This window comes from Onychomys torridus, chromosome 1 (genome assembly GCF_903995425.1).
Source record: "Onychomys torridus chromosome 1, mOncTor1.1, whole genome shotgun sequence".
Lineage (NCBI taxonomy): Eukaryota > Metazoa > Chordata > Mammalia > Rodentia > Cricetidae > Onychomys > Onychomys torridus.
The window spans coordinates 88,057,982-88,085,647 of record NC_050443.1 but is presented as its reverse complement, the minus strand read 5'-3'; the positions used below and the strand labels follow the sequence as shown (position 1 = coordinate 88,085,647).

The window sequence follows — 27,666 nt, the reverse complement described above, 5'->3', positions numbered from 1 at the left end:
ACAAAACAAAAAAGCAGTTTCTTTGGGCTGGAGAGATGGCTCAGAGGTTAAGAGTACCAGGTGCTCTTCCAGAGGTCCTGAGTTCAATTCCCAGCAACCACATGGTGGCTCACAACCATCTGTAATGAGATCTGGCGCCCTCTTCTGTATACATAATAAATACATCTTAAAAAACACAAAACAAAACAAAACCAAAAACCTTTTAGCCGGGCAGTGGTGGTGCACGCCTATAATCCCAGCACTCGGGAGGCAGAGCCAGGCAGATCTCTGTGAGTTCGAGGCCAGCCTGGTAAGCCTGGTCTCCAAAGCAAGTTCCAGGAAAGGCACAAAAACTACACAAAGAAACCCTGTCTGGGGGGGGGGGGGGGGAAGGGTGGGGCTTGAGAGCTGGCTCAGTGATTCAGGGCACTTGTTACTCATGTAGTGAGGATCTGGGTTGAATTCCCAGCACCCCCATGACACATGGGTCAATTCCTATGGCTCTCTAGGGCTGTATTAGGTATATTTTAAGTCAGCATTTGGGGTGGGGGGCAGCCTTGGCTGGCCTGGGACACATTACACACATCAGTGTGGCTTCAAACTAATAGAAAACTGTCTGCCTTGGAGAGATGGCTCAGAGGTTAAGAGCACCAACTGCTCTTCTGGAGGTCCTGAGTTCAATTCCCAGCAACCACATGGTGGCTCACAACCATCTGTAATGAGATCTGGTGCCCTCTTCTGTGTACATAATAAATAAATCTTTGAAAAAAAAAAGAAAAGAAAAGAAAAGAAAACTGTCTGCCTCTGCCTCCCAGTGCTGGGATTAAAATTGTGCATTGTCATACCTAGCTTTTAACGCACGGTTTTTATTTTTCCTGGTAGAAGAAAGTAGAGGATGGAATGAGGAACAGAAAATATGTAGGGAGAGCTAAATCTTTGAGAAAAAGGATAACACAAAGGGAGGTACAGAGCAAGCAGGACAAGAGGCAATTAGGATATATGGCTTAGCAGTTCAGAGTACATACTGCTGTAGCAGAGGACATAGGTTTGGGTTCCCAGCACCCACATCACGTGGCTCACAACTACAGTTCCAGGGGATCCAATCAACTCTTTTGGCTTATAGGGGAACCCGCATGTACATGGTGCACATAAATTCAGGCAGGCACATGTATATACAAATATTAAAAAAGTACGACTAAAAAACTGATCATGCGCTTCTGTGGTCTCAGAAAACAGAGGGGTCCTGCCTCTGGTTTGCCCTGGGCAATCCCCCACTGAACTAAGAAGCAAAGAAAATTTACGTTTTTTACCTGTCGCAAATGCTTTTCCACAGCCTGAATGCTCACACTGATAAGGCCGGTCTCCTGTGTGTGAACGTTCATGGACCTGTTATTAAAACACAAGCATGATTCTGTTTCCTTTCCATGTTCTGTGACTAAGATATTCTCAAGTTAAATCTAATTTTTCCTCTACTAGTAAATAACTTAGTTTTATGCTTCTTTTCCCCCCTTCTTTTTCTTTTCACAGTACTAGGGATTGAACCCAGGGCCTCAGATATGAGATGCCATAGCTATCACTGAGCTATATCACTAGTCCTATTGTGTTGTAGGTGTGTTACTTATGTTTATATTACATTTGTTTAACTCTGCGAGGCTGTGTTACTGTGCCTGTCTAAAACACCTGATGGTTTAATAAAGAACTGAACGGCCAATAGCAAGGCAGGAGAAAGAACAGGCGGTGCTGGCAGACAGAGAGAATAAATAGAAGGAGAAATCTGGGAGGAAAGAGGAAGCAGCCAGAGAAGGAGCAATAGAGAAGGAGAGGAGGATGCAAGGGGCCAGCCACCCAGTTCTATAACCAGCAATGGAGTAAGAAATAGAGAAAGGAGCCGGGCAGTGGTAGCACATGCCTCTGATCCCAGCACTCGGGAGGCAGAGCCAGGCAGATCTCTGTGAGTTAGTTTTGAGGCCAGCCTGGTCTACAGAGCGAGATCCAGGACAGACACCAAAACTATACAGAGAAACCCTGTCTTGAAAAACAAAAACAAAAGAAATAGAGAAAGGAGGCAGGCAGTGGTGGTATACTCCTTTAATCCCAGTATTTGGGAGGCAGAGGCAAAGGGATCTCAGTTTGAGGCCAGCCTGGTCTACATATTAAGTTCCATGACAGCCAGGACTGTTACACAGAAAAACTCTTGTCTGGAAAAACCAATAAAACAAAACAAAACAAGAAATAGAGGGGCTGGAGAGAATGGCTCAGTGGTTAAGAGCACTGGCTGTTATTCCAGTGGACCAAGGTTCAATTCCCAGTGCCCACATGGCAGCTCACAACTGTCTGTAACTCTAGTTCCAGGAGATCTGACACCCTCACACCAATTAATTTTATTTATTTATAAAATAAAATAAATATTAAAAAAAAAAAAAGAAAAAGAAACAGAGAAAGGTAAAAGACCAGAGGCAAAAGACAGGTTAATTTAAAGTTAAGAAAAGCTGGCTAGAAACAAGCCAAGCTAAGACCGAGCATTTATAATTAAGAATAAGCCTCTGTGTGTGATTTATTTGGAAGGTGGGTGGTGGGCCCCCTAAAAGAGCAAAAACAAACAACACCATTGTATACTTAAAAAAAAAAAAAAAAAAAAAAAAAAAAGCTTTTCCACAAAAACTATAGCCCAGTAATTCTCAATGTAGACCCAAATGTTACATAGCAACAAGGACTCATTTAAACTAAGAAACAGGATCATTTGAGTGCTTTTAGAGTGGTCACTGGAACTACTATAACACATGTGCATGATGAGAATGAGGAAGAGAGCAATGGGTTTTTTCAAAGTGAACTGTGGCATGCAACCTGTGCTAGAAAGCCATGCATCTCAAATCTGAAGCAAGGCTACACTACTAGAGGAATGGCCTTGGGTACCTGTTTTTCTCTCTGTCTCTCTCCCTACCTACTTACCTATCTATCTGAGCTGGAGTCTCATGTATTCCACGTTGGCCTCAAACTCTCTCTGTAGGCAAGGATGACCTTGTGCTCTTGATCCTCCTGAGTACTGGGACAGGTATGTACCACCACACCCAGTTTATGGGGTGCTAGAGATAGATCTTATTCATGTTAGTCAAGCACTGTTTTGTTTTGGAATATTTGTTTAACTATGCAAAGAGTATTGCATTTGTCTATGTTGCAGAGTATTTGTTTAACTATGTAAAGTTGTGCCACATTTGTTTAATTATGTAAAGATGTGTTGCTGTATTACCTTCCCTGCCTAAGGCATCTGATTAGTCTAATAAAAAGCTAAATGGCCAGTAGTGAGGGAGGTAGTATAGGCGGAACTGTTTAATTATGTAAAGATGTGTTGCTATTTTTACTTTGTCTGCCTAAGGCATCTGATTGATCTAATTAAAAGCTAAATGGCCAATAGCTAAGGAAGAGGTATAGGTGGAACTTCCAGATCGGGAGAGTAAATAGGAGGAGGAATTGAGACTCGAGGAAGAAAGAAAAGGGGACCACAAGGAGGTGCCAGGTGCCATCCAGCCAGATACAGAGGAAGCAGGAAAGTAGGACATACAGAGTAAAAGAAAGGTAGACAGTCCCAAGGCAAAACATAGATGAGTAGATGCAGGCTAAATTAAGCTAAAAGAGTTAGTGGGACAAGCCTAAGTAAGCCAAGGTCAAGCATTCATAATTATTAATAAGTCTCTGTCTTAATTTGGGAGCTGGTTGGAGGCCCAAAGAAAATTCCAACTACACTCTACTAACTGAGCTCCATCTCCAACTCTGGACCTGCCTTTCTAAGCCTCAATGCCCTCTCTGTAAAGTGAGGTAAAATAGCAGCCACTGTTGAAGGCTGACATACGAGTACTTATGCCAATGCCCAACATCCACAGAACCTTTCATGGGTTCATTCTTTTTAGTAATTTATATGAACAGTATTAACTTATTTAATTTTCACAACCTCTCCGTAAGAAAGTGTTATGTTACAGACAGTCTCATCTGTCCCAGCCTGGATTTGCAGTGAGGGTGACTTAAATCTTCTAAGGCTTCTGCTTCTACCCCTTGAGCACCGATTAAGGGTATGTGTCACCATGACCAGTTTCTGTGGGGCTGGAGAATGAATCCAGGACCGGGCAAGTACTCTACTAGTGAGTGACATTCCCAGCCTGAGATAACCAGTTTTGTTTTGTTTTTTAAAACAGGGTTCTGGCTGTTCTCAAACTCAATTTGTAGACTTGGCCAGCCTTGAATTCAGAGAAATCTACCTGGGATTAAAATCTGAGTGCTGGGATTAAAGGTGTGTGTCACCACTGCCTGGCAAACAGTTTTATAGAAAACGGAAAATGAGGTACCAAGAGGTCACCTAACATGCCAAAGTCACACATCAATAAGTATGAGAGATATGCTCTAAGGCCACTGCTCCAAATACACTTCCTTACAGAAGGTAAATTACTCATTAAATCTGGCTATTTGTTAAAAGTCATGGCATATTCTATTGTGTTTTATTACAATAAAAATATTGAGGCTAGGTATAGTAGTGTACACATTAAAAAATAGCCCTCCACTGAATTAATATTGCTGGGTGTGGTGGCATATTCCTACAACCACAGAAATTAGAGGGTAGATGCTGTCTCGAAAAAACCAAGGGCTGGAGTCAGGACAATGGTAGAACCCTGGCCTACAAAAATAAAACCCTTGATACTTTTTTGTTTTGTTTGGAGATAAGGTTTCTCTGTGTAACAGTCCTAGCTGTCCTGGAATTCTCTTTGTAGACCTGGCTGGCCTTGAACTCACAGAGATCCATCTGCCTCTGCTTCTTGAGTGCTAGGATTAAAGGTGTGTGCCCCCATGACCTAGCTAAGACCTTGCATTTTTAAGAAAAATAAGCGAAGAGAGTGCTTGGCTCAAATATTTGAAAAATGGGATAGTCTTTTCCTTCTACAATGCTGAGGATTGAACCCATGGCCTGTATATAACACACAACTGCTCTATCATTGGGCTACGTCACTAATCACAGGTTAAATACTAACTTCTGCTAGATTGTAGTGACTCACTGCTACTCTAGTGATGAAACACAACTCTCATCAAATTATGTAAGTTTGCTTTAATTCCAGGACTCTGGAGGCCGAGGCAGGTGGATCTCTGTGAATTCAAGGCCAGCCTGATGTACAGGGTGAGTTCCAGGATAGCCAGGGCTACACAGAGAAAACCCTATCTCAAAAAAGAAAGAAAGAAAACTATGTAAGTTCCATAAATGAAATGTACAAATTGTATTGAATTTAATATAGATATTTGCCAGTGAATATGCTGGAATTAGGGACACAGAGATAAATCATCCAAGCTCTTAAAGAACAGATAGTTATTGAGCCTGTCCAGACTTTTGTGTTTCTTAGTGTGAGTGTGTGTCAGTATCTTTTGAATGGGAGCAAACAGGAATGCCTGAGTCTGACCATGCTAGCAGTCAGTGCCTGCCATAGTATGTTTGTGACTAGCTACTTCTCTCTTATATACCTTAAGATGATGAGCTGTTGTATAGAGTTTTCCACATCCATCATATTTACATCGAAATGCCTTCTCTCCACTCTGTTGAGATTTAGGAGTTACTCTTGTAGCATGTCCTTGTAAGACAATCTAGAAAAAAAAATATGACTTAAGGTGCTTATAGAGAAATACAAACTGGGCAGTGGTGGCACACGCCTTTAATCCCAATGCTTGGGAGGCAGAGGCAGGTGGATCTCTGTGAGTTCAAGGCCAGCCTGGTCTATAGAGCAAGATCCAGGAAAAGTGCAAAGCTACACAGAGAAACCCTGACTCAGAAAAAAAAAAAAAAAAAAAAAAGAAAGAAAGAAAGAGAAATACAAGAGATGAAATTTACCAGGGAGACAAGGAAATAGGAGGTATGAGATGGAAAAGAGTTAATGCCACCTGGAAGAATGTAGATGAATATAAATGGGTTCATTTAAGTTATAAGAACTAGTTGAGCTAGCTAAGGACAAGCTTCCATAATTAGTAGTAAGTCTCCGTGTTGTTATTTGTGAGATGGCAGCTCAAAGAAAAATCTGACTACAAAAAGATGAAACCATATTATGAGCTACAACTCAGAACATCATTTTGCTAAGAGTCTAGCACTTCAAATTATGACGGTTCATTCTGCTCTAAGGCTGAATGAAGTCAGTGCTCTGCAATAGTCAAAAGGGACACTAAAAGAGTGCACATTTTCGGGGTGGGGATTTAGCTCAGTGGTAGAGTGCTTGCCTAGCAAGCACAAGGCCCTGGGTTTGGTCCTCAGCTCTGGAAAATTAAAAAGTGCACATTTTGAGCTCACAGATCCATTTTCACCTAGAAAACCAGGATGTATGTCAGTGTTGTAGCACATGCCTGAAATCCCAGGGTTAGGGACGCTGAGGATCATGAGATTAAGGCTGAGCTATACAGTGAGAATCTACCTAAAAATATCCAAAATAAACAAAATTTCCATTGCACCTGGTTATTTCCTGACATACTCAAGGAATCCATCTCAGCAGCTATACTTTTTTCTTTTGTCTTTTGTCTAATGGAAATGGAATCTCAAGGCAATGTCAAATGTATTTCTTTTTATTTCAAAAGCAGTGATAGAGGGTGTCAGGTCATTTCATTCCCCCATAAGAGATAAAATCCATGGGATCCTAGTCTACACTTAGATTCAGTAGCGGGTCATTTTTCCCTAGTACTGCTAACAAAGCAAAACAAATCCCGGAAATTCTAAAACCATAAAAATTGCAAACGGCTACCAGAGGACCCAAGATCCTAACACATCAGGCAATTCATAATCACCTTAACTCCAACTTCAAGAAATCACATGCCTCTGACCTATAGGGGCACCAGTACTCATGGGTACCCCAACATACAGACATCCAGGCGTGTGAGTGCACACACACACAATTTAAAATAGTAATAATAATTTTGTTCAACCACCACGACTCAGCTTTACATACCTGCATTTTTCTCTCTTGGTCATTTTCTCCAGTCAATCCTGTACTTGTAACACTTTCACTCCCGTCAATGGAAACCTCAAAGAACAGGAGAAAGCTTTCAAAGGTTTCATTTAGATAAGAAGTGTACACAGGAGCGCTAAAGCCCCAGGCTTTGTACCTGGATAATGATTTAGGCTGGGCAACATGCAGATTTATTATCAGCTATCACTGTACATTCTTAAAAATCTCCCAGCCAGGCAGGGGTGGCACACGTCTTTAATTCATGTGGTCCAGTCTGATCTTTAAGGATGAACCTGATCTTTCTGCCTCTACATCCTTGATGCTGGGGATTATAGCCATATCTCCATACCCTCTCTCCTTACACCCAAACTTTTAAATTATATGAAATGTACACTTTTAGTACAGGCAAAAACTTCAAGAATCCTCCCCACTTCTCTCTCTCTAATTTCTTTTTTTTTTAATTTAATTTATTTTTTTTTCTGAAGATTTATTTATTATGTATACAGTGTCCTGTTTGCATGTTTGCCTATACGCCAGAAGAGGGCATCAGATCTCATCATAGATGGTTGCTAACCACCATGTGGTTGCTGGGAATTGAACTCGGGACCTCTGGAAGAGCAGCCAGCACTCTTAACCTCTGAGCCATCTCTGCAGCCCTAATCTCTAATTTTACCTTTATTACATCCTTTATGGAACTCACCCTTGACTTCTTACTGTAAATGATCAACTATTTATTTATTTTTTAAAGTTTACTTCAATTAGTTATTCTTCCCCAATTATTTCTTTTTTTAATTTTTAAATTTTATTTTAAGGGTATGTTGCCTTCATGTATGTCAGTATACCAACTGAACTGCAGTGCCTGGTGCTTGTGGAGGTCAGAAGAGGGTTTTGGATCCCCTGGAACTGGAGTTTTGGATACGGTTCTAGGAGTCAAACCTGAGTCCCATGCAAGAGCAACAGTGTTCTTTCTTTTTTTATTTTGTTGTTGTTGGCTTTTGAGACAAAGTTTCTCTGTGTAGCCCTAGCTGTCCTGGAACCCAGTCTTGTAGACCAGGCTGGCCTCAAATGCACCTGTCTCTACCTCCTAATTGCTAGGATTAAAGCTGTGCACAACCATCACCCAGCACAAGTGTTCCTAACTAAGCCATCTCTCTATCTCTAGCCCTCTTTCTGCATTTCTTTAATTGTTGTTGAGACAAGATCTTACTATGAAGCCCAAGTTTGTCTTTAACCTATGATCATCTATAAGCATGCACCACACTCCTGGCATTCATGTATTTGAAAAGAAACGCTGAATTCTTTAGTACCGACTCATATTTTTATTTTAAATTGCTAGCTGCTACTTTTACTTCTTCTTTCTTTTATAATTTATTTATTTTTATTTTAGGTCCATTGGTGTCTTGCCTACTGTATGTCTGTGTGAGTGTGTCAGATCTTGGAATTACAGACAGTCGTGAACTGCCATGTGGGTGCTGGGAACTGAACCTGGGTCCTCTGAAAGAGCAGTCAGGGCCCTTAACCAATGAGCCATCTCCCTAGCTCTGCTTCTTCTTTTTGGTGATGTTTTTTGTTTGCTTTGTCTTGGAGACAGGGTCTCATGTATCCCAGGTGGGCCTTCAACTTTTAGGTAGTTAAGGATGACAATGAACTCCTGACCCTCCTGCTCTACCTCTGAAGTGCTGGAGCTGCGGGTATGTGCCACCACATTTGGTTTATGGAGTGCTAGCGCTGACTCTAGGGTTTCATCATGTCACACCAAACACCATAGCGACTCAACTACACCGCTGGTCCAGAGATGGTATTGAAGTTGCAAAGTGCCATACCTTTGCCGCATACTGCTCCAAAGCACTAATGGTATCTGGATCAATTGTGGCATCCCCAGTGTGCAGCCCTGCCACTGTCCCATCAGCCTGAATTGCCAAGATGGTATCAGACTGTGGGACTTGCACGGCATGGTGGATGTACGCTGTTGTACCATCTTCCAACTGAACTGCCTGAAGTGAGCTCTGGTCATAACTGTCTGAGAGAATGGAAAAGAAAGGCATTACACTGAAGGCATCCCACTAGGCCACCAATCTTTGCAGCTTTCCGTTCCTGTGTCGGTCACTAATGCACAGAGATGCTTTCTACCATGGACCCACAGTGGCCAACACTGGGCTGAGATGCGGGTAGGTGATTTTACTGTACCTCCTGTCCTCTGTTCTGATCTCCCCAGACTTACTCTTCCTCCTACTGCAGACTGACTGTCTACAGGAGTCCCTCTTCACCATCCACCTCCCTTTCCTGGGGAATTCTGCCTCTTGGTGCAAATCCAGGGTTTCTCTGTGTAGCCCTGACTGTCTTGGAGCTTAGAAGACAGGCTGTCCTTGAACTCATAGAGATCCACCTACCTCTGCCTCCCTGAGCGCTGGGATTAAAGTCATGTGCCATCATGCCTGGCTTTATTCCTATTTCTTTAGATTTACTCTTTCTTCTACCTGAAGGAGCCCTACTGTTACTCCCCAGCGACTGCGCCTCTTGGTGCAGATCCTAGGCCCCCTTGCTCTTTTCCAAGGCCTATATCAGCCTTTCCCCCAACCTATTTCCATTCCTTTGTGGCAATGGTCCACCCTCAGAAAGACTCTCTACTAGGAAACCCACAGATACCACAGTTGCCTAGGACCCAGAGAGGGCAATAGTTACCAAAGAATGGAACACCCACCCAACAAAGACAAGACCATATATCTACACCAAGAACACCTCAAATATCGTAACTCCGGATGCCTAGATCCAGCACAAAAATACAAACACGGAACAGCCAAGACAATATACCTCCTCCAGAAGCCAGCAACACCTATGGCAACAAACCCTGAGAAATGCAATTTAGCTGAAGCACAAAACAAAGACTTCAAGATAACACTTATGAATATGTTCAAGGACCTTAAAGAGGATATGAATAAATGCCTTAATGGAGACTGTGAAAACACAAACAGTTGATTGAAATAATGAAAATTAGTTCAAGATATGAAAACACAAACAGAATTTTTTGTTGTTTTGCTTTTTTTTGTTTTGTTTTTCGAGACAGGGTTTCTCTGTGTAGTTTTGGTGCCTGTACTGGAACTCATTCTGTAGCCCAGGCTGCCTTGAACTCATGGAGATCCACCTGCCACTGCCTCCCTTTAATGCTGGGATTAAAGGCGTGTGTTACCACCACCCAGCCAAACAGAATTTATTTTTAATACAATCATAGTCCTGGCAGTGGTGGCACAGGCCTTTAATCCAAGCACTTGGGGAGGCAGAGGCAGGTGGATCTCTATGAGTTTGAGGCCAGCCTGGTCTACAAAGTGAGTTCTAGGACAGCCAGGGATACACAGAGAAACCCTGTCTCAAGAGGGAAAAAAAAATCATAGAAAAAAATGTCCCCAATTTAAAGAAGGAGGCACCTATAAAGGTATAAGAAGCTCCGGGCAGTGGTGGCACACACCTTTAATCCCAACACTTGGGAGGCAGGGGGATCTTTGTGAGTTTGAGGCCAGCCTGGGCTACAGTGAGTTCCAGGAAAGGTGCAAAGCTATACAGAGAAACCCTGTCTCAAAAACAAAACAAAACAAACAAACAAAAAGGTATAAAAAGCATACTGAACACCAAATAAGACTAGAAAAGATATTACCTATGACACATAATAAACACTAAACATACAGAAGAAAGGATATTAAAAGCTGCAAGGAGAAGCAGACCAAGTCAAATATAAAGGCAGGCCCATTAGAATAACACCTGACTTTACAGAGACTCTGGAAGTCAAAGGGCCTGGGCAGATGTTCTATAAACTCTGTGAAACCACAGGTACCCAGACTACTATACCCAGCAACACTATTAATTACAATTGGGGGAAAAAAATCTACAATAAAATCAAAACTAAGCAATATCCATCTACCAACCCAGCTTTACAGAAGGCACTAGAAAGGTCAGCCTGAAAAAGTTAACCACACCAAAGAAAACACAAGGAATAAATAACCCCACACCAGCAAATGAAAAGAAGGGCTGGGGAAGTCTCCACCATAACAAAACAACACGAATCAATAAACAGTGCTCACTGCTAATTTTTAGTATTTATAGTCTCATAAGTTCCTCAATAAAAAGACACAATTAAAAGACTAGATTAGAAAACAGGATCAAGCCGGGCAGTGGTGGTGCACGCCTTTAATCCCAGCACTCAGGAGGCAGAGCCAGGCAAATCTCTATGAGTGGGAGGCCAGCCTGGGATACAGAGCAAGATCCAGAACAGGCACCAAAACTACACAGAGAAACCCTGTCTCTCAAAAAACAAACAAACAAACCAGGATCTGTCTTTCTGCTACAGCCAGAAAATGTACTTCACCAAAGACAGACATTGCCTTTCAGGGTCAAAGGATGGACATTGCAAGCAAACAGACCAAGAAGCAAGCAGGCATAGTCACCAGTATAATAACAAAATAAACTCCAAACCAAAACCAACCAGGAAAGATAGGAGAGGATAGCACTCATTAAAGGGAAAATCCACCAAGAGGATATTGCAGTTCTAAGCATTTATGCACCAAACACAAAGGTGCCCAACTTCATAAAAGAAACACTACTACAGCTAAAACCACATATTGACCCTCACACAGAGAAATGCTGGTGTTAAATAATGTCAGAAGTCAAATAGACCTAACAGAACACTTAGGAGTATACTTTCTTCTCAGCAGCCATGGAACTTTCTCCAAAACTGATCACATACTTGGACAGAAAATATAAGAAAATTGCAACAACACCCTGCACCCTACCTGACAATCATGGATTAAAGCTGAATATCAACAATAGAAACAGCAGAAAGTTTATAGATTCATGGAAGCTAAACAACTCACTACTGAATGAAAAATGGGTCAAATCAAGAAGAAAAAGAAAAACCTTTTGGAATTGAGTGAGAATGAAAACACAACATATCCAAACTTATGGGACACAGTGAAGGTGGGTCTAAGAAGCAAGTTCACAGCACTAAGTGCCTACATAAAAAAACTGGAGTGCTCTCATATTTTTCTTCATCAGAAAGAAATATGGTTTACAAAGGGGCAATGGAGCAAAGCTGAAGTGAAAGATTCTTAAAAATCAAGGGACTAGTTTGTCACACAGACACAAAATCATTCTTTTATATTTAAACGTGGCTTCTTTTCCTCTTGACTCATGGTCAAAGAGTCCGAGCTTGTCCATCTGTCTGTCCTTGCCCACCTCCCCAAAAGCTGCATAAAAGTATGTTTTGGCCTAATTACAGGCTGCTTTGCCATAAGGCTGAGCACCAGATATCTTCATACTAAGGAGGTGTTTACACTTGATTGTACTTTGTACCTTGAACCATGATGTTCTTGGAAGGGGGAGGTCTTCCTGCCCCTCATGATTTGGGTATATAAAGGCTGTAAGTAATGAACTCAGTGTCTATGGTATTGACCCAGAACCCTCCCAAAGCTACCCTGTGTCTCTTTTTCTTCATCTACGTCTCTATTTCATAGCTATTGCTTCTAATTCCACACTCCCCACTTCAGAATTGTTCACCAGGTTGAGCACGCCTTTAATCCCAGCACTCGGGAGGCAGAGGCAGGTGAATCTCTGTGAGTTCAAGGCCAGCCTGGTCTACAAAGTGAGATCCTGGACAGGCACAAAGCTACACAGAGAAACCATGTCTTGAAAAAACCAAACCAACCAACCAACCAACCAAGCAAACAGATCCTCAATATTTAATGTAACATTTAACTTAAAAGAATAACACACTCATTTTGAGTACAAATGGAAAAACCAGAATTTGGACTCTGTCAGTTCTTGGGATTCAAACACCTGGCTCCATGTCTGTGTTGTTTATTATGATAAACTGTCCCTGAACAGCTCAAACTACCACTAAGTTTTTCCTGAACTAGTGTCCCAACCTGCTCCTGTGTACTTCAAGGACTAAACGGCTGTTTCCATGAGAGCCCTCCAGCAGCCAAAGGCAGTTCTTCTTTTCCTCACACCCCCCCTTTTCCCTATGATATTCGTGGTCACAGAACTATTGTACCTTTTGAAGTGTGATGAATAAATGCAGTGGTTCCATCTTCTAGCTGCACCGCTTGCCCATCCTCCAGCCGCAAACTGTCTCCTGCTCAAGAGCAATGCTTACATTTAGATCCCCACTTTCAGCATGTTCCAGCTAACTCACACAACAGCAAGAGTCAGATTAACACGTATACCTGCTTCAAGAGTCACTGGACATTTTAAAAAATAATTTATTTTATGTTCATTGGTGTGAAAATGTCAGGTCACCTGGCACTGGAGTTAACAGACAGTTGTGAGCTGCCATGTGGGTGCTGGGAATTGAACCCAGGTCCTCTGGAAGAGCACTCAGTGCTCTTAACTGCTGAGCCATCTCTCCAACCCATCACTGGACATTTAAATCATCTCAGTGAAGTTGCTCTGAGAAACTATTACAAAGAAAAGGGCATTTTGAGACTTGTTTTAAGAATATATTCTAGGGATGAGGAGGAGAAAATGAGCTCCAACATAGCCACATTTCCTTAGGGCTTCTGTCTACTCATCTCCTGTGCTCAGCCCAGCAGTGTCTTTTCCAAGGAGTCTTGGTGAAGTTTGATCCTCTGCCTGGTATCTACTGACCCATCTTCAGAGAAAGACTAGAAATCAGACCAAATTTAGGTAGTAAGAACAAGCTGGAGGCAGCAAATTACGAGGTCTGGTAATCAGAGGAGTTTCTTGTGTACTGTTCTGTCTTGTTTTTAAGATCTCATTGTATAACCCTGGCTACCCTGCACTATATAGACCAAGATGGCCTCAAATTCACAGAGACCTGCCTGCTCTGAGTGCTGGGATTAAAAGCATGTGCTGCTACTAGGCGGGGCTGTTGTGTCTTAAATACTTACTACTTTTAGGTATGGGGACATGTTGAACATAGGCAGCAGAACCATCTTCCAACTGAATGACCTGGCCATCAATGAGTCTCCCATCTGGAACAAAATATTCAAGCCAATAAATTAGCAGCAAAAAATTTTAAAACTTTATACAATTTCAAAATGATATCAACTATAAAAACATACACTACGTAAGCTCATGTTCATCTTGGTTCTTCCCTCAATGTTCTGAGGCAATTCAATATCACATCCAGTGACCCTACAGAAAGCAGAAAATCCTCCCTCAGCCATCCTTCCTCCCTCCAATTTCCAATCAGACAAATTCAAGAGGAAGAAGAGTGGCTAGTCACAGAAAGCTGCATGCACTGAACTCTACCTCTCAGAACCACTTAGGACCAATGGCCCGAGCATGGGGAAGCTGGACACCATGCCAGCGTGTGTGACTTCAGTTGGCATTCTCATCCTGGAGCTGTATAAACCTTTGTCCACATACACAGGACAGTTTTCCATACAAAAAAGGAGTTTTTAAAACTGGGCTATTTCCTGAAGCAAACTATTCAGAGAAATGTCTTTTTTTTTTTTTTTTTGAGACAATGTCATTTTAAAAAAACCAAATATATCCTGTACATGTTTTGTAAACACACTGAATCACAACGTCGAATAAAAAAGTAACAAATGTCTTACTCCTCGTCTCCTTCCCTTTTAGTACACCAAAATATCTTTCAGCTATCTCAAAGAGTAGCCCAAAATCAACAAAGCAAAACTTAAGTTAAATTGCAACCATTTTAAGTATCATATGCCATACAGCACTTTTAGGAGATTAGAATGGAGGTCTAGTTGGTAAGGGTTCTGAGTCACTGGTGTTAACCAGCTGACCACACGTGATGCACATACCTTTAGAATTATGCTGTATGTAAGCAGTGGAGCCATCCGCAAGTGTTACAGCTTGTAAACTTACACCTTCCATATTTTCTAAATTGTCACCATCTATGATAAACAAAATTATTTTTCAGATAACTACATATTTGCATGCTAATGACATTAAATTATTTTTTATAAAATGAAAACTAGGCAAAAACCAAGTTGTTTAACCCCCTGTTTTTTGGTTTTTTCTAGACAGGGTTTCTCTGTGGATCTTTAGAGCCTTTCCTGGATCTTGCTCTATAGACCAGGCTGGCTTTGAACTCACAGAGGTCCGCCCGGCTCTGCCTCCCAAGTGGTGGGATTAAAGGCGTGTGCCATCACCTCCGGTAAGTTGTTTAACTCTTAAAGAGATTCAAATAGAATCATCTTTTTTTTTAGAATTTACAAAAAAAAAAAAAAAAATCAGGAAGCCAAATTGAAAATGTCAGAAAGTGAGAGGGGTCTGGATATCATCAAGATACACTAGATACACATATGCGATTCTTTTAAAAATTAAAAAAATGCTCTTTAATTGTAATTTCAATACTCCCATGATCCTTTCCAGCACAATCGCTTACCTGCCACGGTTACTGCCTCTGTCAGGCATAGGGTAACATGTTGAGCCTCCATTCCTCCTCCAGGAAATTCTGTCATTCCCTGAGAATCCCGATTTATTTGCGCTAACAACATTTTCTACCTTGAAGAAAAACATGAACACTTGAGAACAAGGAGAGATGCACATGAAAGAGAAGCTGAAATGGCTTGCAGGGAAAGGCACTTACTTTCAGGTCTGGTAACGTGAGTATCATCCCCAGAACTCCCTTAAGAGGAAAGAAAGAACTAGCTTCTACAAGTCATCCACACATGCACACCAGTGAGCACACTAAATACACAAACGTAAAGTTTTGGTCAGGCATGGTGACACATGTCTTTAATCCCAGCACTCAGGAGGCGGAGGCAGCCTGGTCTACATAATGAATTCTAGAACAGTCAGAGCTACACAGCGAAGCCCTATCTCAAAAAAACAGAATAAGCAAAAAAAAAAAAAAAAAACATTTTATTTTTAAAAAAGCTGCAAATAACATTTGTGAATCACAAAAAATTTTGTTAAAGATGTGAATGGTGCTTAATGGAAGATGAAATTTCACTTAATATGTAGGGTAGGGTTATTAGAACTAACAAACATCTCTTAAAACTCCAGCAAGACATACTAATGACATAGCTACACATAGCAATTTGGCAAACTGGCCCAGGTTTGCTTTCCGTAATACTGAGAAATTTATTGGTAGGGTGTCTAGCTGCACACCTTTAACCCCAGCACTCCAGAGGTAGGATCTCTGTGAATCTGAAGCTAGTCTGATCTATATAGTTCAGGCCACCCAGGGCTACAGTGAAACCCTGTCTCAAAACAGTAACAATATAAACCACACCACCTCAAAATTATAGTGTCAAGGGTTGGGGATTTAGCTCAGTGGTAGAGCATTTGCCTAGCAAGCACAAGGCCCTGGGTTCGATCCTCAACTCAAAAAAAAAAAAAAAAAAAGATCAGTCAGATTGTACTTCATTTCTCCCATTCTCTACATTTATCAGCCTCTCCTCCTTAGGTACAGGGGCCTTATATGAATGATTCTATTACCCCAGTTTCTTAGCATCAGCATCTACCCATTTATCTATCTATGAAAAAGTATAAATAAAGCAAGCAAAATACCACATCTATCCCAGTTATTACTCTCTCCTGTCACAACTCTGTTTTCAAGCTGTTGCTAATATTTTCCGAGGATCGATGGTGTGAAGACACACACAGACACTTAATGATTTCTCACTATCTGTTAGTGTGTACCTTTAATTTTTTGTAAATCCTCTGTAGATACACTGAAACTCCAGTTATTCCTAGAATCTACCCAAAAAAATAAAAAAATCTATCTACCAAAAACTTTATTTACTTATTTATTTAATGTGTCTTGTCTGCATGTATGTCTATGTGCGGGTGTTGAATCCCCTGGAACCAGAGTTGCAGACAGTTGTGAGCTGTCATGTGGGTGCTGGGAATTGAACCTGGGTCCTCTGGAAGAACAGCCAGTGCTCTTAACTGCTGAGCCATTCATTTATTTATTTATCGACAGGGCTGAAGAGACAACTCGGTGGCTTAAGAGCACTCACTGGCTGCTCTTCCAGAGGACCCAGGTTCAGTTCCCAGCACCCACATGGCAGCTCACAACTGTCTGTAACTCCAATTCCAGGGGACCTGGCACCCTTACAGTCATATACATGCAGGCAAAATACCAATGCACATAAAAATAAATATTTAAAATATTCTATAGGTTAGGGATTTAGCTCGGTGGTAAAATGCTTGCCTAGCAAAGGCAAGACCCTGGTCCTCAGCTCTGAAAAACAAAACAAAACAACAACCAAAAACATTTTAGCGTCAGGCAGTGGTGGCGCATGCCTTTAAGCCCAGCACTCAGGAGGCAGAGTCAGTCGGATCTCTGTGAGTTTGAGGCTAGCCTGGGCTACCAAGTAAGTTCCAGGAAAGGCGCAAAGCTACACAGAGAAACTCTGTCTCAAAAAAACCAAACCAAAACCAAAAAAACCATTTTAGCTTAGGTTCTTCTAAAGAAGAGGAAGAACTTAGGACCTTTGCAAAGAAATCTTGGGCCGGGCGGTGGCAGCACACGCCTTTAATCACAGTGCTCTGGAGGCAGAGCCAGGATGATATCTCTGAGTTCAAGGTCAGCCTGGGCTACCAAGTGAGTTCCAGGAAAGGCGCAAAGCTACAGAGAAACCCTGTCTCAAAAAACAAAAACAAAAACAAAGACAAAAACAAGAAAAGAAAAACTCATTCCAGAGCCAGGTGTGGTAGCATATGCCTATGCCTTTAATCCCAGTACTCAAGAGAGAGGCAGAGGCAGGAGGATCCCTATGAGCCAGCCTATTCTACAGAGCTAGTTCCAGGACAGCCAAGGCTACACCAGGATACTCTGCCTCAAAAACAAAACAACCAAAAACCTCATACACAGGACAAAAACTGGACATTAAATTACAGTGTAGAGGTTAAACAAAATTTACACCATAACTGGACAACTTGGTACCAATTGTTAAAAAAGAAGGCTCAGCCATTAAGAGAGTACAAACTGCTCTGGGAAAGAACAACTTCAATTGCCAGCATCCACATCAGACAGCTCACAGCTGCTTGTAATTACAGCTTCAGAGGATCTGATGCTTCTGGCCTCCACAGGCATTCATGGACAACACTCATATACAGACCCATCAATAAATACATAATTAAGTAATAAATCTTTTTGCTTGTTTGGTTTTTTTTTTTTTGAGATAGTCTCACTGTGTAATTCTGGCTGGCCTGAACTCAGACATTTGCCTCCCTCTGTCTCTCAGGTGCTGGAATTAAAGGCATGTGCTATCATGTCCATCCATAAAATAAACACAAAGATGTCCAACCATATGATTCTCAGTATTTATTAAACACGCCCGAGGGCCTATGAGGTGGCTCAGCAGGTGCCACTGATGAACTGAATCTGATCTCTGGGACACACAGAGGGGAAGAAGACAGACTCCCTCAAGTTGTCCTCTGACCTCCACACAGGCACTGCAGCAAGTGTATGCCCGTCCTCAAATAAATAAATTATAACGACAATTTTAAAAACACTTGTATAAGTGTGCACAGTTCAATGGAATGTTATTTGCAATAGCAAAAGGCCATCAACAATCTAGAAGTCCACCAAAAAGATGTGTTAAATATGCTACCACTAAATGAAGCGGGAGACAGAAAAAAGAAAGCACCTCTCAAGACACAGCTCTGCTCTAGAGCTCCTGGCTGCCATATGCAAGACTGTGGGTTTGACCTCTAGCCAGTGATAAAAAGAGAGTTCTACAGAAAATGGTGAGAAATGTATCCAAGATACATAGTGAGGAAAAAAACAAGTGGCAGAAGAGTATGCTTGGTATGATTACACTCAGGCTTTTTTTTTGTGGTGGTGGTGGGGGTGTTTCAAAACAGGGTTTCACTCTGTAGCATTGCGCCTTTCCAAGAACTCGCTTTGTAGACCAGGCTGGCCTCGAACTCACAGAGATCTGCCTGGCTCTGTCTCCTGAGTGCTGGGATTAAAGGCGTGTGCCACCAACGCCCGGCTACACTCAAGGTTTTAAACACTGTATATTGTAACAAAGCAAGCAAGCATGTATATAAATTCAAATGATTTACTCCCAGGAATTAAATGTAGAGAGAAGAGACTTTCAATATTCCATCCCATAACCCCCGACCCCACTGCAGAGGATCCAATCCAGGATAAGTGTTCTCCTATATAGCCAAGTCTAACAACCTGAGTTTAATTCCTGGGTCTCACATGGAAGGAGAAAACTGACTTTCACAACGTGTCCTTTGACATATATGAGCACCCAAACGCGTGTGTATATATATATATATATATATATATTTTTTTTTTCTCTCTCTCTCTCTCTCTCACACACACACACACATATAAGTGTAATAAACTTTTAAAAAGTATATAATCAAGCTTTATAACTTGCCATATAATCAAACTTTTTGGTTGTGAGCCTTAGCCTTTAACTGCTGAGCCCTCTCTCTAGTCCTAATCCAACTTTTAAATAGGGAAAGGATACAGACAGACATTTCTCCAAAGATAAATAATCAAGAAACAAATGAACAAGTGTTCAGCTTCACTAGAAATCACACAAATGCAAACCAAAGCCACAAGAGATGCCACTACTTCATACTCAATAGGATGACTGTAGTAGAATGTCATTTGTGTGTGGTGGCACACAGATGGTCAGGCATGATGCTAAGTTTATGCTAAGTGTGGGCTCCATTGCATGACCTATCTCAACAGAACAAAAGAAAAGACTGGTTGGTAGTAATAAGAATTGGCAAAGAAACAGAGCCGTGGTGGTACTTTGATCTCAGCACTCGGGAGGCAGAGGCAGAGGCAGGTGGATCTCAGTGAGTTCGAGGCCAGCCTGGTCTACAAAGCGAGATCCAGGACAGGCACCAAAACTACACAGAGAAACCCTGTCTCAAAAAAACAAAAAACAAAAAAAATTGGCAAAGAAGGCTGGGCGTAATTCCAGCACTTGGCAGGCAGAGACAGGAGGATCTTTGTGAATTCAAGGACTGCCTGTTTTACAAAACAGGACAGCTAGGACTAAATGGATATCCTGTCTCAAAAAACAAAAAGTGAAAACAGAAGTTGAAAAGATGTGGAGAAATTAAAATCCCTATACCTGCTGTTAGCAGTGTAAATGGTACAATCTCATTCTTGTTCTCCCTCTCTCTCTCTTTTCTTTTCCAGAGGCAGGGTCTTTCTGTGTAGCCCTGCTAGCTACTCATTATGAAGCCCAGGATGGCCTCGAACTTGAAGCAATCATCCTCTGCTGCCCACTTGCTGGGGTTACAGATGGATGCCACCCAGCTGTGAATACAGCTCCATTACTATGACATTACACCTGAGACATTACCCTGTGAATAGAAGGCCAATACAGTAATGAGAAAGGTGCCTGCTGCCAAGCCTGACAGAAGTTAACTCCCTGGGATCCACATGGTGGAGGGAGGGAACATATTCCATCAAGTCGTCCACTCACGTCAACATGTACACTGTAGCACATACACATAGAAAATAAAAACATAAATTTAGTGAGATGGAGAGATGGCGCTGTGGTTAAGATCACTGGCTATTATTCCAGAGGACCTGGGTTTGGTTCCCAGCACCAACACGAGGCTCACAATCACTCCAGTTCCAGGGGACCTGACAGCTTCTTCTGGCCTCCTTGGACACCACGCCAGCCAAGTATTTATGGTATTTTTTTTTTTTTCCCTTTTAAGACAGTGTTTCTCTGAGTAGCCCTGGTTTTGAACTCAGAGATTCATCTTTTTTCTGAGTCTTGCTGGGATTAAAGGCATGTACCACCTTGCCAGGCTAGTTTTTATTTTTGTTTTTTCCTTTTCTTTCCTGGTACAAGCTCTTGTGTAGCCATGGCTGGCTGGACTTGAAATCAATATGTAGCCAGGAATGAACTCAACTCCAGACCCTCCTGTCTCTACTGGAGAAAGTATTAGGATTACAGGTATTTATCAGCATGGTGAGTTCATTTGCATTGTCCCTGGCAGGGTATGCACTGTACCATCCCCAACCTGCTTCTCACTTTGTTGAGATAGTGCCTCACTACTAAGTTGCTCAGGTTGGCCTTAACTCAATCTGTAATCAAGGCAGGCTTTGAATTTGTTAATTTTCTCCTATCTCAGCCTTGGGAGCGAATATTACAAAGTTGAACTACTAGGCCCAGTTTTGATAGTTTTAGAAGGTGAATTTGAAGGTATGTGAATTTTCTCAAAACATTATTTACTTATTCTGAGATAGACAGTACCTTACAGTGTGTACCTAGCTGTAACTAACTCTGCAATAAACTGAACTTGAGGTACTCCTCCAAACTCAGGCTCTCTGAATGTTGGGAGTACAGACAGAGCCACTAAGCCTAGATAAAACCATTCAAAATAAAAGGGAAGAGAAAATTTGTAGAGTTGATTAAATCTCCAAATAGTCAAAATGTCAGGATTAAATTTATGCTTGTTTTGTAATCCCAACACTTCACAATGAATTTAACATACACTTAGAATGTGTGGTTATACAGGTTTTTGCCAACTACAGAACACGACATTCCTGGAACAATTAAGGACCAAACTGAACACAATCTGAAACTTGCAATTTCTAACATTTTCAACGGACTATGCCAGCTGATTTGGATATTTCTAAAGTGAAGGCAAAGCTTGATTCTAAACAAATAATAGATGGGTAGTGATATTCTTTTCTACTTATTAGATGTAATGGAAGGGGAAAAGTTAAAGGAGTGAACAAAAGTCCCACTACAAAACATTTGTTCTTTGGCCAAAAGGAAAGCAAACAGGGAAATGACAAATGGCTACTTTTGAATATTCGATGTTAGGGCTCAGAGGCCTTTACAGAAAACTTGCGAAAAAGAACGAATATGCCCACGATCAGAACAGAAAAGAAACCCGGATACGATGCGCAGGCGGTGTCCCCAGCCGCAGGGCCCGCGTCCCTGCCGGGGCTTGCTGCGAGCTGAGGCCCGGAGGCCCAGCCCGACAAGCTCCGCCACGGCGCGCCTGGGGACCGGCTCCGCGCGGAAGGTCAGGCCGAAGAAAGCCGCCCGGCTCCCGAGAGCTCCACCCTCCCCTCCTGCTCTCCCTCCCCTCAGTGGGCCCCTGAGGGGAACAGGCGGGGCGCGGCGTGATGGGGGGAGGGTGGCGTCCTCAGCAAGAGAAGCTCAGCCGCCCCAGAGTGGCGGCCTTGGGTTATTAATAAACTCCGCTTTTGCCCGGGCTCCGCTACGAAGGCGGCCGTAGGATCGGCCAGGCCTAAGGCCCGGCATGAGGTAGAGCCGGAGGTAGAGCCGGGACCCAAGTGGGCCCGCGCCGTCGCGCTGAGGGCGGCGGCCGGGCGGAGAATAATGCACACTGGGTAAAAACACATTTATATACGAACCTCCGAGAAAATTTTCCAACAATTCCTTCGTCCGACCACCATGCACCAGGACAGGAAACAGCCGCCCGGCCCCCAGGCCCCGTAACCCGCATAGCAATTCTGAAGCCCGCCCCTAGCCTCCATTGGGTTGTCATTACGTCACTCACCGGAAGACTCTTGCTCTCTATTGGTCCAAATTTAGTGACGGGCAGGAAAACGGCACTGACCACACCCACTTTTAGTACGTCATCGTAGCTTGGCTTTCCTGCCCGCGCCTGAGTGGTTGGAGCCAAGGTCAGAATCAAAGCTTCTGTGTCTGACTGGTTGGAAGAACCGCTCATCCCGGACCACTCCACCCTACCGACGAGTGAATTATGCCGATTCTGGGGCGCCAGCGGGAGGCGCCATTTTGTAGCGAGGGAGGGAGGTTGGTCCTTTTGATTGCCCGGGAGGGAAATGGGGTGATGGGCGCCATTTTCCCTACAGGACCAAGGTGGAGGCTTTGGAGCTACCGTTGGGCTTGCCGGAGCGCTTGTCGGAGGCCGAATGGGCCTTGCCGTGCGGTTGACGAATGTTACTCCATTAGGAGGGAGGAGGATGGGGTGGTAGGGCAGCACACGGGGGCCTACGCGCTCCCTTGGGGCTCTGACCCGGCCCAGGCCTTCACTCTGGCGCTCTTTGTCTCTATCGCCGATGGCCGCGACCGGGTTCCGAAACTGCCTGTCCTTCCCCGATCTCCGGGCACGGCCGTGCGGTGGGAAGTTAAGCTTTCTGCTACTTTCTGCAATTCCGGCGGCTCCAAGCCTCCGCTGGGACACAGTGCAAAATGGTCTAGTGTGTCCGTGAACTTGTGGCTCTGAAGTTAGTAGTCGACCTACTTGGTGTTGCTGCGTTCCTTCGTATGTGCTTTCCCTGTTTTGTCCGAAATGAAGGATGGAGAAAGCATCTGTCGTGTTCTTTAAGCCTATTGAGACATTAGTTGTGGCGTGTGTGGTATGGTGTTTATTGGTGCCCTCGGCCCAACCCTTTTTTGAACCATTTTAAATATGAGGCGTTTCAGGTGGTACTCGGTAAAGATGAGATGAGCTGAGCTGCAGTGTGCGTAAATAGTTGCCAGGTTTATATTTCAACAGAATAGGGAAGCTAACAAGCAGTAGCAGTTTTATTCAGTTTGTTGCATTTCAGGTAATGATATAATAGATACAAGAAAAATAAGAATGTTAAAGATAACAGGTAGAAAATATTTGAATTTGTAACCGAATCTAGTCGGAACTTAAGAGTTTCACATACTTTCACTCTCACCCCGTTTATTTTGAGACTGAGCTTTGCAGCGTAGTCTAGGAGGCGATGAACTTGGTAGGGAATCATCTTGTTCAGCCTCCAGAGTGCTAGGAGTACAAGTCTATGCCTCCAGATCCAACATCAATCCAGGTTTTTACTTATGTTTATTCTAACCAAGGCATAATTACGTAATTGGTATACCTATATCATTTAATACGGAACAGGACTTGGAACGCTTAAACATAACGTTCTCTTTTGAGTTGAGAGGTCTGTGGCTCATCGAGCTTCAGACTTGATATGTAGAGGACGATAACATGATCCTGAAGGATGATCCACCAGGCACAAACTCCCAAACCCTAGCATGACAGGTGTATGTCACCTCTTTTTGTGCTCTTGGAGACAGGGTCTTTCTACCTCCACCCGGCCAATAATAGTATTATAGGCATGTTTTTAGAACAGTGGTTCTCAACCTTAGTAACGCTGCAACCCTTCCCTTTAATAGTTTCTCATGTTGTGGTGACCTCCAATCATAAAATCATAACTGTAATCCTGTTAGTTATGAATTGTAATGTGGATATGTGATATACGACCCCTATAAAAGGGTGTCTGACACTCCTGAGGGGTTGAGGTCCACATGTTGAGAACTGCTTTAGAAGTACTTGGGTGTTGGATATACCTTGGTTTATCCAGGAATGCAAAATGAAGTTATGATTGCTCTCTAGCCCTTGGGAAAAATGGGATATGACATTGGATTAAGTTAGGTGACACTGGCTGGTTTGCTTATTTAAATCTATGATATATACTTTCTGGAGCCGGGTGGTAGTGGCACACGCCTTAATCCCAGCACTCGGGAGGTAGAGCCAGGCGGATCTTTGTGAGTTCGAGGCCAGCCTGGGCTACCAAGTGAGTTCCAGGAAAAGCACAAAGATACACAAAGAAACCCTGTCTCGAAAAACCATTTATATATGTGTATATATACATATATATATATATGTATATATACATATATATATATGTATGTGTATATATACATAGATATATATGTATATATACACACATACTTTTCTGTACTCATCAATGCTATGATTTTTACGTATAAAAGTGTTTTGTTAGCATGTATATGTGTAGTATGTGTAGAGGAGGCTACATGAGGACTCTGATCCCCTGTTTAGTAAATTCCATACCTCAGGCTACTCAATAAAGAAATTGCTAGGTATGATTCTTTTTTTAAAAAAAGATTTATTTATTTATTATGTATACAGTGTTCTGCCTGCAGGCCAGAAGAGGGCACCAGATCTCATTACAGATGATTGTGAGCCACCATGTGGGTGCTGGGAATTGAACTCAGGACCTCTGGAAGAGCAGTCAGTGCTCAACCTCTGAGCCATCTCTCCAGCCCAGGTATGATGATTCTATAGTAACCATTTTAATATCAACAGAAATGTCTACCGATTTTTTTTTTTTTTTTTTTTTTTTTTTGAGCTGAGGATTGAATTGCTAGGCAAGCGCTCTACCGCTGAGCTAAATCCCCAACCCTTTCTACTGATTCTTTGTGCATCTGTGTGTGTGTGTGTGTTGCTAGAGATCAATACTGGGTACTTAGATATGCTAGGCAAATGCCCTGCTATTGAGCTATATGTCTCCCCCTTGCCTGTTTTATAAGTTGTCTTTTATTGGTAAAGTTTGGGTGCTGCTAGATTAAATTGGAGCCTTCCATTAGTTTTCCTGTTTCTGGATACCAACCAATCAGATTTATGATGTACCAGTATATTCTTGGTTAACTTTTCAGGCTAATGTTGGGACTCAGCCTTATGCATGCTAGGCAAGCACAGTTGCAACTGGAGCAATCTTAAAGACATATTTTCTGAGGAATTCAAATTTTTAGTAGTATACTTTTTGTGTTCCGGCTTTTTTTCATCTAAAATTATGATATTTGACCCATTTAAGTAATTTAGGGATATGTGAGCTGAGACCCATGTTATGCCTTTGCATGTAGGTACTTGCATCAAGATTATTAATTCCCTCCCTATTAAATAATCATATAAGGCTTCTTTCTCTGCCCTTTATTCTTTGGCCAAAACCAGTACCACTACAATGTCATCACTAAATCATGTTCTTTTTCAAGATTGTTTTGGATGTTCTGGTCACTCTTATATGCTCAAACTGAATAAATTTGTCAATTCCTGGTGGGGGGCAAAAAAGGTACTTATATCTGGAGTACATGTAGATTAACTTGGAAGGAGTACATTGTATCAGGCACAGAAAGTTCCTTTTTTCCTAGTTTGCTTGAATTAAGAGAACTCAATAAAAAAAAAAGTTGGCCAGGTGGTGGCACACACCTTTAATCCCAGCACTTGGGAGGCAGAGGCGGGCAGATCTCTGTGAATTCAAGGCCAGCCTGGGCTACCAAGTGAGTTCCAGGAAAGGGCACAAAGCTACAGAGGGAAACCCTGTCTTGAAAAACCAAAAACCAAAAAAAAAAAAAAAACAAAAAAAAAGAGCATGATGGTACAAATCTTTAATCCCAGTGCTTAGGAGGCAACAGCAGGTGGGTCTATGCTTCCAGTCTGGTCTATAAAGTTTCAGGCCAGCCGGGCGAGGCTTTTTCATCACATAAATCACATCTGGTTTATTCAGCATATGGGTATTAAACTGCCTCCATCACACATCATGCTGCGCTCAAATATAAGGAGCCTGTAGTGTCACTGATTTACTTTAGCTAGTTAGTTACAACCTAGTTTTATTAAGCCTCTGGAGAAACATTAGTTGTTCAATTAAACTTCTATTCTGGGACTGGAGAGACGGGTCAGGTTAAAGACTAGCTCCACTTCTAGGGAACCCAGGTTCAATTCTCAGCACCCACATTGTAGTTCACAACCAACCATCTGTAACTTGAGTTCCTGAAGATTTAACACCCTCTTCTTGTCTCTTTGGGTACCATGCAAAAGGTGCATAAATATATGTACAGCCCAAAACCCACAGATTTAAGAAAATCTGGGGCTAGAGAAATGGCTTATGGTTTACAACACAAATTGTTCTTCCAGGATACCAGAGTTTGATAACTGGCACCCACATCAAGTAGTTCACAACTACCTGGAGCTCCAGCTTCAAAGAGTTGACACTTGTTAGAGAATGAGAATATTCCTTTACACTGTGTTAAAATGTGTCACTGTGACTGGTTTAATAAAGAGCTGAATGGCCAATAGTTACGCTGGAAGAGGTTAGGCAGGACATCTGGGGATGGAGGAAGAAAGGTGGGATTGCCAGCCAGGCAGAAAAGGTAGCATGAGCAGTACAGAGAGATGTGGTAATAACCACACAGCAGAACATAGATTAAAATAAAGAGTTAAGTTATAGGAGCTAACCGGACAAGCCTTAAGCTAAGGCCAAGTTTCATAATTAATATTACGTTTCTGTGCCATTATTTGGGAGTTGGTGGTACAGAGAAACACTTGCTACAGATATCTCTCTGACCTCCTTGGGTACATACAATACACAGACACGAATAAATGATGTTGGCCAGTCAGTGGTGTCACACGCTTTTAATCCCAGCCAGGCAGATTTCCAAGCCTGCCTGGTCTACGGAGCGAGAGATCCGGGACAGGCACCAAAACTACACAGAGAAACCCTGTCTTGTGGAGTGGGGGAGAGAAGTAGTAGTATTGTTTGTAGTAAGAAGTAAGTCAAAAACAGTGGGGAAAAAAAGTCTTAAAAGAACTGATCTTAGGTGGGGTGGCACATATCTATAATTTTACACGAACAGTCAAAAGTTAAAAAAGACCAGAGCATCCTGTGATAAAATCTTACATAACTCAAAAAGTTCCAAGCCCCAGGGCTAGAGTGCTGCCTCAGCAGTTAAGAACACCTATTCTTGCAGAATGCCTAGGTTCTCCTACCCACAAGGGGTGGCTCACAACCAACTCTAATTCCAGCCCCACCCGAATCCAATACTGTCTCCTGGCCTACCACAGGCACTGCATATGCTACAAGGTAGTGTGTTGGCCGCCCTTGTTATACTCTAGTCTCTGTCAGAGGTAAGACTATCGGGCAATAACTCACATACACAAATTGATAGAATAGCCGTACTGTGAACAAATGGAAAAGCAGCATCTAAATTAAGTGGGAGAAGAAAGTCTACACAAGTTAAGTATA

The 27,666-nt window shown here is 42.4% G+C and overlaps 1 protein-coding gene across 6 annotated transcripts in view; it reads right to left on the bottom strand.

Annotated features, from left to right (window-relative positions):
* Positions 1–22,328, bottom strand: part of Znf143 (zinc finger protein 143) — a 37,608-nt gene extending 15,280 nt beyond the window's left edge. The window contains exons 1-10 of one of the 6 annotated variants that reach the window (XM_036172039.1): positions 20,213–20,398; positions 15,508–15,546; positions 15,304–15,422; positions 14,717–14,809; positions 13,835–13,918; positions 12,979–13,062; positions 8,762–8,958; positions 6,939–7,013; positions 5,476–5,595; positions 1,290–1,365 (exon numbers count right to left, since the gene is read on the bottom strand). In XM_036172039.1, coding sequence (XP_036027932.1) covers positions 1,290–1,365; positions 5,476–5,595; positions 6,939–7,013; positions 8,762–8,958; positions 12,979–13,062; positions 13,835–13,918; positions 14,717–14,809; positions 15,304–15,415 — 841 coding nt within the window. In that variant the 5' untranslated portion in view covers positions 15,416–15,422; positions 15,508–15,546; positions 20,213–20,398. Of the gene's footprint in view, positions 1–1,289; positions 1,366–5,475; positions 5,596–6,938; positions 7,014–8,761; positions 8,959–12,978; positions 13,063–13,834; positions 13,919–14,716; positions 14,810–15,303; positions 15,423–15,507; positions 15,547–20,212; positions 20,399–22,254 lie in introns of those variants that run through there. The other 5 variants (XM_036172047.1, XM_036172012.1, XM_036172021.1 and 2 more) reach the window with 5 other exon arrangements.
* Positions 22,329–27,666: the final 5,338 nt, after the last annotated feature.